General features: G+C 32.6%; 1 protein-coding gene across 3 annotated transcripts; it reads right to left on the reverse strand.

Moving 5' to 3' along the window:
* Positions 1 to 570: 570 nt before the first annotated feature.
* On the reverse strand, positions 571 to 9,008 carry LOC136207076 (uncharacterized). Of its 3 annotated transcripts, XM_065998346.1 has the most exons (14): positions 8,691 to 9,005; positions 7,724 to 7,766; positions 6,408 to 6,434; positions 6,199 to 6,291; positions 5,276 to 5,472; positions 4,838 to 5,009; positions 4,601 to 4,720; positions 4,318 to 4,434; positions 3,884 to 3,904; positions 3,699 to 3,757; positions 3,433 to 3,523; positions 3,138 to 3,235; positions 1,801 to 1,859; positions 571 to 917 (listed from the first exon to the last, which is right to left on the reverse strand). In XM_065998346.1, exons 1-12 carry the CDS (start codon positions 8,909 to 8,911, stop codon positions 3,158 to 3,160), a joined length of 1,239 nt encoding a protein of 412 aa, XP_065854418.1. In that variant the 5' UTR covers positions 8,912 to 9,005; the 3' UTR covers positions 571 to 917; positions 1,801 to 1,859; positions 3,138 to 3,157. The 3 variants fall into 3 exon arrangements, with proteins under 3 accessions (XP_065854418.1, XP_065854419.1, XP_065854420.1); XM_065998347.1 differs by lacking the exons at positions 571 to 917; positions 1,801 to 1,859; positions 3,138 to 3,235 and having other exon boundaries at positions 3,430 to 3,523; positions 4,313 to 4,434; positions 8,691 to 9,008; XM_065998348.1 differs by lacking the exons at positions 571 to 917; positions 1,801 to 1,859; positions 3,138 to 3,235; positions 3,433 to 3,523; positions 3,699 to 3,757 and having other exon boundaries at positions 3,885 to 3,918; positions 4,313 to 4,434; positions 8,691 to 9,008.
* Positions 9,009 to 11,497: the final 2,489 nt, after the last annotated feature.

Here is an 11,497-nt window from a genome sequence, read left to right on the forward strand (position 1 = left end):
AAACTTTCAAAACTTTAGAAATAGCAGTTGAAATTTTGAATCGGATATAGTTGGACAAGAATATGAGTAATTTAAAACTTTTAAAAGTTTAGAATAACAGTTGAAATTTTGAACCAAATATAAGAGGCAACAAAAGTATTAACAAACAACAAACAACAACAATAAAGTCTTAGTTCCGAAATGATTCGGGATTTGCTAACATGAATCGTCATACAAAACTGTGAAATCAAGTCGTGTCAGCAACATAAATTCTCTCCATCCACTCCGCCCTATCTGCTACCATATTTTTCTCAATCCCCAATAAACTCATCATTCTCAATTACTCTCTTCCAAGTTTGCTTAGGTCTTCCCTACTACTCACCATTGCATCCTTTTACCACTCTTCAATCTTTCTAATCGGTGCATCAACGGCTCTTCGGAAAAAAAAGTAATAACCCTTCGGGGGGGAAAAAAATCTACTATTCTTTTGTTCTTCAAAACATGCATTTGCATATTGCTAATAAAGCAGTTACCACCTGCAGTAATTGAGCTTACCTTTGCTAACATAAACAGAAACCACATCCATCTTGATAAACAAAATAAATTACAAATCTAATTGATAGAACCCAAAAGATAATAACATTTCTGCACCTTCTAAAATTTGGTTTCGTCATTTAAACTATAATATAAACCCTGGTGTTTTTTCAGATACAAGTATTCTTAATCATAAACATGAAAGCGAAACCAAATTTCTTCCGAAAAACATAATGAGATAGGTTCAAAATCCAGAAAGGAGGAAATTCAAAAGAGAAGAAAATACGCATTGAAAGCATCAGAGCTAGCTTCACAGCTGCTGCTGCTGTTTCAACAAGGCCAAAAAATGCAGAATCTAATCCAATTACCGAACTCCGCCCGCCTCAACTCTGAGAAGTAAGTATCTACAAGATTGGCAAATATGAAAACATCAGATCACCATAAAGACAACCCTACACCTGTTATAGTAATTCTTATCTTTCCCGCATGTGAATATCGGAGGACAGAATACATCCATAACCCCTAAACTACAATGCTACTAATATTATGGCTTCTAAACTTTATTTCGTGAAATAAGTACTTGAATTTTACATTTATATTTAATATTCAAATTCAAATCAAAGAAAATCCATTAAAAATATTAACAAATAATGACCTGGACAATTTTGACTATATCACTGATTTTTTTTATCCATGTCATCATAAGTTATGGTCAAATGCCTATTTTCCAAGTTATTATTTCGTTAATTTCTCAAGCAGGTTTCTTTGATTTCGACTTTCATGTCACTATAATGTAAAGTTCGAGTACTTTTATCAGGAAATGAAGTTTATGGGCCATAACGTTAGTAGCGCTATGGATATCTTTGCCCAGTTTTCGGAAATTATTAACTTTAATTCAAATAATATCGGACATCTTTTTTTTATATCCGTACCATGTCTGATGCCATACTTCAACAAAATCCTTGTTAACATGATCCCTCAACTTTGAGGTTACTAACATGATGGCCCCCTGGTCAACAGTAATTCATGTTGTCAACCGGTATTTACACTGTTGTCATTCGGAATTTTATGTTAGTATATGTCAAAGTGTAAAGACCTTTACATCTAGTTTTGAAATTCAGGGGCCATCAGATTAATAATACCAAAATTGAGGGGCCATGGGAATATTTTACCCCAACAAAAAAAACATATTATAAAATAGAATTAGTTTTTCCACATAATTAAATTTCTAATTCTTTTTTAAAACCTAAAACACCCATGACTACCACTGCAGACTAAATGTATTACCTCATTCACCTCTTCTTCCATCCTTGGGCCAAAATCACAAAAAACCAACAGTAGACAACCTGAAGGAAAAAAAACAATTGTCGTAAAACGGAAGTATGCAGCATGAAGTTCCATTAAAAGAAAACTTGAGAGCTGAAGAATAAACAAGACAATAGAACCAAAAACAATAAGCAAAAGGGAATTTTAAAAAATTGAAATTGAGGGATTACATCTGCTAAAAGTAGGGAATTGAAAAATCAAGGTGAACACTGTTGTTATGCATGGCTGATAGCATGGCACAAAATCATTGTCTGGTGGCTAAGAAAGTCTCTCCGAGAGGAGATCAGAGAACAAGGAGAGGAAATGAGTGGTTATGGCTTTAAGACATTAAGTACCCGTTTCATAGCCAAGATTTCATCAAAAACATTATACTCATAAATATCTATTTGTTTGCACATATGATATATTATACCCCATTTCAACACGTTCTCCAATATATTTTTGAAAATGAAGTAGCTTATCCCTCATCCTAGAACTAGGAAACCCTGTTACATTTTCTTTTAATGAAGAAAACAGCCCTGTCCCATTTGCGCAGCATAGAAAGCTTAATTGTCATTTTGAGTAGTTTATTTGAGAATAAGACCACTGTTTTGTTAAGTTCCTTTTTTCTTCTTCCGAGTAGAATGTAATACATGATTAAATTAAGGACAACAATTTAAGCAAGAATTAAATTTAAAGGCAGATAAGGGAGAAGTCCCAAAATAAACCACTACTTGATTTCACGGTTTCGCATGACAGTTCATGTTAGCCGACCCCGAATCATTTCGGGACTAAGGCTTTGTTGTTGTTGTATAAGGGAGAAGTCCCAAAATAAACCACTATGCAACAAAGATTCCTTTGTTTTGGATGCTTGCTGTAACTAATAAGGCATATTTTTTGAAATAAGAATGAAAAGTAAATTTTTGACTCAGTTGATGGAAGGTACTTCTTTCAAGTGGTAAATGTAGTTTAGACCTTAACAAAAACCGACATGCAAATAACAACACCCCCTATTAAATTGAAGCTAACTTCAATTCGGTCATAAACAATTTACATATAATTCACAAAAATATTGTGAATACTTAATGCTAGGGACATGTTTCTTTACAGTTTACCAAATAAGCAATTCTGTTTGTCTAAGAAGACAACAATAAAATGGCAGCCATTAAAAGGAAAATGGCACACAATACCATTGAAAGCTTTCGGTGCAACCACTAAAGACATATGAAACCCAACAGCCAAAAAGGATTCCAAAAAACTATAAAAACGCAAATGGAAATACAGATGTTTGTACATGCACCTTAGAGTAAGAGAGGTACCTCGATTGCTTTTTAAGCTGTCACTTCAAAACTGATGTTTTCTGCCTTGTCCTTAGTTTGGGAATCCAATGGCGGAAGTAGATGAACTGAATAAGTATCTGAACAAGACATTAAGGTTCTATACAAAACGATAACAAATTCTATGTGCTCATTGTCCTTTTAGCAAACAAGAAAGAAATAAAGTAGCATTAAATACACAACTATCTTTTCTCACGACTCGAAATCTGTTATTAAGTGTTGCTCCATCATTCTAATTGAATAACAGAATCAGAAAAATATCATTTGCAAAGGATACAAAAGTATCAAGCAGCACACAACCTCCTGCATCAACCAACCATGGTAAATTTGGCTTGATTTTCAACCATTCCACGCTACTGAGCAGTATGCTGCCAACATAATATAAGACGTGAGCGAGTCAAATGACCCAAAAGGGCCAAAACAATACAGAATTGAAATAGCACCCATATATTTCTAGTATTGAGTACAAGAAATAAATAAATAAAAAAAAACAAGCGCCATAAATCTGATTATTATTATAATAATAATAATAAACATAATCACCTTGCTACATATGTGGTGTTTCCAACCAAAGCAAACACGAACATTAGTGGATTAAGGCCCTGAATATCATAGAAGAATTTTGTGTGAGTTAATTGATACCATTCCATTCCCCAGTTGGGCTCTGGCCCACTCCAGTACTTCAGTGACTAAAGAATACTACAATTGTCCAAGTGAAACATGCTTACCTCAACATTGCCTCTCTTAATCTGCAAAAAAAAGGCTAGAGAATAAAAAGTCGGACAAAATGGGGAGAATTAATTAAATGTCGTCAGATAAAGACAAAGGAAACTAGTAACATTAATTAGATCACATTGAACTTTAAGCTCCAAAACAGTTTCAACAACCACATGAAAATCACAGGATAAGACAAAAAAAAGGGATTGCCCAAGTTGAAAATACACTGCATTGCCTGACTACTCATCCTGCCTAGATATATATCAATTATCCACACAGATGAAGCATTTGTATTCTTGCTAGATTTCTTTCACTAATCCATATAGCCATGTGATTCCAGTCCTAACATTAATTCCTTAATATGAAATGCATTTGCAGCTTAATAATGAAAATGTGTTACTTCAGATAGTAAATACCCATAGATTTTAATGAAAATTAACCTCACATTCAACCAAATTTGAGGAAGTCGTCCACCCATGTAAATAGCTGCCATAGCCCAACCAAGGAAAGTTCCAACTCCAGTGCTTCCTTCAATATGATTTTCATGCATTCCACCACTTGCCTGCAGCCACATGAGCAATTCATAATTTGCAGTCAATTCCCAAAATCATGATTTTCAAACAAAAGAAAACTATTTCCCACAAACCCAAAGAAAACTAAGAGGAAAAGAACATAGAGGAACAAGGAAATTTCTCATTGATATCTTATGTATTTGTGTCCTGCCTTACCTGTAGAATATTTCGTCCTACTCGCAGCACATATCCTTGATTTTCCTTTTTAAATATCAGAGCAGGTTTATTTACTGATTGGTGAAGGTTAAATATGCCAAGAAATGCCACTATAAAGACCTGAGACAAGAAATTCCAATGAACATTCAGATTAGAATATACAGTTATAATGAATACAATTATGGTAAATACAAGCTGTTTAATGAAAATATTGCATAGTCAATATATATAGCTCACCACACACAACAAATTTTTGGGACTCAAATTTGGTGCAGAACGTGTAGAACTATCTCCATCAAGCAAGGGCTCCTCAATACAACTCCTACTAGGATATGATGAAGGGGCCATTCTATGTGCCAAAAAGGATCCAGCTATTGGCGTACGGCTGCTAGTAAGAGACCTTGCTGACCTGACAAATTAATGCCAAAAGAACAAAAGTTTTAGATATAAATTAAGAAAATGTCCTCACTTACAGTTTTTTGCCCGTTACAGTTAAGCTCTTGAGAAAGGCAGCTTAGATGAAAAGAGATCTCCGGGCAGAAAAATTGTAATTTGTTACCATTATTTAAAATATTTGATTAATTATCTGCATCAGCTTGATGTTTCTTGGTAACAAGTCAAGGTTCATGGTCATAAACAGAATTCATAGCAATAAATTTAAGAACAGAAATATACACATAATACAATTCCCTTCCAGGGAAACTGTTGCAAGGAAATGCTGGAAGAGGAATAGGTGAACTCAAGGTATTTGCTTTGTCAGAAGTTATCAATACATTTCTCCATTGGTGTGCATCCTTAACTAGCTTCAGACCATCATCATTGTTTTCTTGTATGGTATCCACAGCATCTTCAGTCTGGTTGGGGATGGAACCCTGCATTGCAATTTGCAGGCTTTAACAGACATTATGAGTGATAGAACCTTACTAGCATATATTTCTCATTTGGGCATGCAGTAATTCATCACCAACAGGTACAAATCAAGTGAGTTTCGTTAAAATTTTAAACAATGCAAATTGTTGAAATTGCTGATACTTTGTTTAATTGTCTGCCATTTTGTCACATGGGAGCATTTTGTAATGTGTCATGTGTAATGTTGGGACAGCATAAAATGAAAGGATGATGTCATGTTTGTGTTTAAAGCTCTTCCGTATGAAAATGGAGAAAGGATATCAGGGACGGAAAATGCGCCAATACTATATAGAAGAGATCTAGCAGACTTAGGACGGGCAGGGAGAGTGGGAAAAGTGAGGAAGAGAAGAAAGAAAAAGAGAAAGGTTATCTTGTGTCACAGTGTCTGTAGTACATAAAATTCTGCAATTGGAGGTACCTGGTTAGATCTTTTCTTTGTTATATTATATATTATTTCCTGTTTTTTAAATGAATAATATCTGAGTCTATGCTTGATGCATTTTCTAGTTCTACTATCCTAAACATAGTACCAGAGCATATACAATCTTGTTTATAAATTTAAGAATATTTTTTTTTTCTTTCATAGACTAAGCCATGGCTAGCTTATTGGCACAATAGATTATGCAGTTATTTTACTCAAAAGAAATTCACCTCCCAAAATACCTATAAAAGACAAGATCAATTTTTACCTCTTGGTGCCATCTATTGCATTTCATTCGAGGATAGATGTGACCATAGTATACTGTTTGTGCAGTGAGAACTGACGTGATAAATGTATACAGCTGCATGACATCATCAACAGAATAGAAACATGTAAATGAATCATTCAAGTTAAGAAGACAGTTAATTAATGCTAAACAGTAATGAATTTTCTGTTCAGTATCATAGGCTTTCTTACAATTGCCATGTAGTACTGTGTTGGAAGCTGCAAAATTAAGCAAAAAAATTCAATTAGTGTTACATTACAACATAAATGTGTCAGTCATAACATGACCAGGATAATGGAGAAATGTAAGAGAAGACAAAACCTAATCTCACCATCTTGATAGCTTAGCTGAGCACACCAATCAATGAGAAAAGCAATCTCACTGGTTTATTATATTGGCACTAATATAATTACTCTCGTGCAGGGATCAGAAATGGAAATTCAAAGAAGCAACAGGGAAAAAAAAAAAGCAAACATATATTGCTTGATACTTTGATATTTAAGGAGCCAAGGAATGTTTGCATCAGTTTAGTGCCATGAATTATAGTTCATTTTTTTGATGATATCATCAATGTCAAAGTCAGGATATTAGTGTGTCAATTAACGATCACCAAGCTAGTAACTACATCATGGTCTGGGAACACCTTTTAATTATCTATCACAAACTGTCTAACTTGTAGATGCCTATAATTATATACCATCCTACGTTTTCATACATAACATGAACAGTTCATCTTCATCCATTTATGAAACTAGCACACCATTAACATGAATCTGTAAGTCCAAGAAAACAAATAATGTAGGAATAATTCAGAATTGATTGTTAGTGATACAACTTAGATTTTTCTAGTAAATTATAAAACATGGGTGCTATTTTGCACAAAGTTATTTGCTTTCAATTCTTTGTGAGTCCTAACATTATCAAGTGAGGGAATACTAATTTGAATGTGACAAGGAATAATATTTACAAAGTCTCCACACATATGTGTTAAGCCTAGTTGTTGTCTGTCTTTATAATTAACCAACATATTAGTTGAGTTTGAGAGTTTGTGAGAGGTACATCCCTAGTGCGCTTTTCCATTTTCTCTCCTTTCTTCCTCGCATAGGTGACTATTACAATAACTGAGTTATTTACAAATCTTTACCAAGTACCAATTTTTCTTCTATTTTCATTCTAGTAAATCTTATCTCGGAGGTGTTGTTCTTCCTTTAAAATAGTATTTAAACTAAAAGAAAAGCAATTATTTTACAATAGAAGTTCTACAGAGGACTAAACACAATGTAACTTGCAAAAACAAGATTTAATAAGAGAGAAAGGGAGGAAGCAAAAAAGGAAAAACCGTGCAAGTCATGAAGATCATTTGAGTTGTAAATAAATTGGTAACTAATATAACCAAATTACACAAATTTACAACTTAATGAGGATAAATGGAGTATCTTTTACATGGAAAAGGAGAAAAAATAAAAAGAAATCAAAATATAAATTGAGCTAGAAAAGGAGCACTCACAGTTGCTGGTTCCAGGATGCAGCCAAAAAGGTTAAATAGATCCCTGAAATACCATTAGATTATTAAACATGCACAAAAAGGAAACAGTAAAAAAGTGCAGTTCATATGCTCAGGTACAATAAAACATGACCAAAAATACAGGAAAAAAGTTATGAATCTTTAGTTAAAAGAAACGTAGATTCTCCTTTTAAAGCCAATCAGTAACAGTCTCTAATTGCTTTTGCCCGAAAAACACTTAAAGAAGGAGATGCTTTTCAAAAGCAACTCAAAAGGCAGCGGCGTCAAACAGACTACAGTCACCTTCCAAATTCAGATTTCATTGATGAGTGACTAGCCAGTAGCCACAAGGATAGAAAACTCCGAATCAAACAAATCAAAATAGACTCATCTTTCAGAAATAAGTATGATAATGTTTGCTTTCCATTAGATTATTAAACATGCACAAAAAAGAAACACTAAAAAAGTGCAGTTCATATGCTCAGGTACAAGAAAACATGACCAAAAATACAGGAAAAAAGTTCTGAATTCTTTAGTTAAAAACAATGTTGATTTACCTTTTAAAGCCAATATAGTTATAAAATTTCAAAGATAAATAAATCAGTAACAGTCTCTAATTGCTTTTGCCCGAAAAACACATAAAGAAGGAAGATGCTTTTCAAAAGCAACTCAAAAGGCAGCGGCGTTAAACAGACTACTGTCACCTTCCAAATTTAGATTTCATTGATGAGTGACTAACCAGTAGCCACAAGGCTAGAAAACTCCGAATCAAACAAATCAAAATAGACTCATCTTTCAGAAATAAGCATGATAACGTTTCGCTTTCCTTTTTTTATTTGCATCGCAACAAATTCGAGAGAACATGCAAAATCTCAGTTCAAGCATTAAATCTGGAAAAATAAAACTGAAAAACTAATCACCTTTGCAAGAAACGAAACGTAAGAAATCACAAATAAATCGAATAGCTCACCCGATAATCCATGTGATTAAGAAAGCAAGAGAGAGTCCATGGGCTGATTTCTCCTTATAATTAGTCATAATCTGAGGAATCTCAGCGACTCCCCAACTGATAACACTTAAAAAACCTACAGACAACGAAACACCGTCTTTAAAACTGCAAAGACAAAAGCTGAAGTAAATTTCAGCCCATTGCGAGCATTGCTTCGTAGCTGGACACATCGATTCTGCCATTGCAGCCTTCTCAAATCTGCGAGATTTGAAAATACGACAGACAGGAGTGCTTTGTTGTGGCAATTTTGGATTTGGCTGTGTTATTTATAGGCACGTCATGAAAAAATATTTCCTTTTCGAAATAAAACAGTGCTGATAAGATAACGATGGTTCATAAACTTTCTCCGCTTTAATTACTACTAAGTACTAATGGACCAACATTCTTTTGTCTTTCTTGTATTATTATTTTATTTTAAGGATAAATTATACTTTTTAATTTAATATACTTTTTAATCTTTATATTTTAATAATATATTATTTAACTCTTATATTTTGGCCCTATTTATCAAACAGCCTTAACTTAGCCTTTGTTTGAGAGTTTAGAGGTTAATGGATGTCAGAGTTAAAAGAGGTAATGGAAAGGGAAGGGAAGTGATGGAATGGAAAATTAAAAATTAACCATGTTTGGGAGTTTATAGAATGTAAATGAGATTAAATGTTTAACTTTGTTTGGGAGTTTAAATTTGGAGATAAATGAATGTTAAATTTACTCTCGAGAGACAAGAAATTTTAAAAAAGTTTACGTTACTCCCATTAACCCCCAATTTGGAAGTTAGAGTTTGGAGGTTAGAGGAAGTAAAGATTTAACCCCATTAACCTCCATTTACTCCCAAAAAATAACTCACAAACAAGGTTAACTTAATACTTAACCTTCCATTACTCCCATTTACTCCCGTTAACCTCCTCCCAAATAAGGGCTTAATGATCCTGTTTGGCAAATAAATGTTAACTAATTATCTTAGTTGTTAGCTGATTACCTTTTTAGTTAGTCGATTTGACTAGCAAATTATATAAATTTGTTTGGTAAACTCATGAATAAGAATATGGTAAAGCCTTTATTTAGGATTAAAGGATAGCAATTAGGGGTAAAAATGTCCTCCAAAAGAGATGAAGTAATAATCTAATTGAAAACACTAATAAAAATAGTTTTTTAGACTCAATAAGCTCCTTCAAACTTCTATCTACCAAACACCACAGTTAGAGATTTGACCAGTCAAAACCTCTAAATGGCTCAAACCTCTAATTTTACTCCAAAAAACTCTTTACCAAACATGGTTGATTATATTAGTTATTACCTTTTTTTTTAAAAAAATATTAGCTTGATTACTTTTTTTTATTAGCTAATTTGACTAGCTGATTGTGTAAACTTGTTTGATAAAACTTACCTAATATTTATTTGTTTAAAATGATAAATAAATATATGGTAAAACCTTTATTTGAGTTTAAATGGTACTCCCTCCGTTTCATATTACATGACTTTTTAGAGAGTTGTATAGAAACATGAATTAAGGATATTGTAAAAAAGACATTGTTACCCCTTATTTATTGATTCTAATATTTATTTATTCTATAATAAGTCCATTATTCTAATTAATTTTCGTAAAACCGTATAGCAGAAAAAAAGATGACTTAACGTGTACTGATCATACAAAGTGTCATGTAATATGAAACAAAAAAATATCTCTAGAAAGTCATGTAATATGAAACGGAGGTAGTAGTAATTATCAATGTTTTGAAAACCGGACCGGACGTTGAACCGGTGAGACAACTGGTTCAAAGTTCAATAGGTTCAACTGGAATGGTTCAACCGGATAAAAAAATAAATAAATATATATATATAAAATAAAATGATGTTTAATTGAACATAAAATTAAAAATTTCATACATATAATAAACAATTCTTAAGTTAACATATTAATTAAAAATTAAAAAGCATACGAATAATATAAAAATTCACATATCGGTAACCAATCTTTAATTTAACACATTAATTAAAAATTCACATATCTAAAATCAACCTCATAGTTTAACACAATATTAAGATTAAAATTAAATTAATTAACACCAATTATTAAAGAGGTTGTTCTCTACCTAATTTTTAAATTTTTTCCTTAATTCAATATTTTTTTTTCAAAAAATGGCAAAAAACCAGGGTCAATCCGGTTCACTGGTTCAACACCGGTTCGCAGTTCAACCCCGATTTGATGCGGTTTAATATAGTTGAACCTGTATAGCTAAAACCGGACCGGACACTTAACTGGTTCGCGGTTCGACCGGCCGGTCCGATCTGGTTTTCAAAACATTGGTAATTATGGGTAAAATGTCTTTCAAAAGAAATGGAACAATAAGCTATTTAAAATATCTCCTAAAATCAACTTTTTCAAAATTAGATTTTTGAACTAATAAATTCTTTCAAACTTCTCTTCACTACTACTAGAGGTTTGACTAGTCAAAATTTCTAAAGTGATTCAATCTCTTATTTTACCCCCAAAATGCTCTTTACCGAACAAGATATTTGTTCTATTCAAAGTTTAGTCACCTATACAGAGACTAAGTTGTTTAATAATTTAAATATTTGAGAGATTAAATTATATAAAATAAATATTAAGTATTAAATAGTGTATTATTAAAATACGAAAACTAAATATATGTTGAAGGGGTATTTATTACCCAATTTAGGAGTGCACACAAAAATCCGGAAAACCGAACCGAAAATAAGGTTAACCGAAACCGATGGATTAATGTACGGTTTTTAATTTTAAAAAC

Source organism: Euphorbia lathyris, chromosome 9 (assembly GCF_963576675.1).
Source record: "Euphorbia lathyris chromosome 9, ddEupLath1.1, whole genome shotgun sequence".
Taxonomy (NCBI): domain Eukaryota; kingdom Viridiplantae; phylum Streptophyta; class Magnoliopsida; order Malpighiales; family Euphorbiaceae; genus Euphorbia; species Euphorbia lathyris.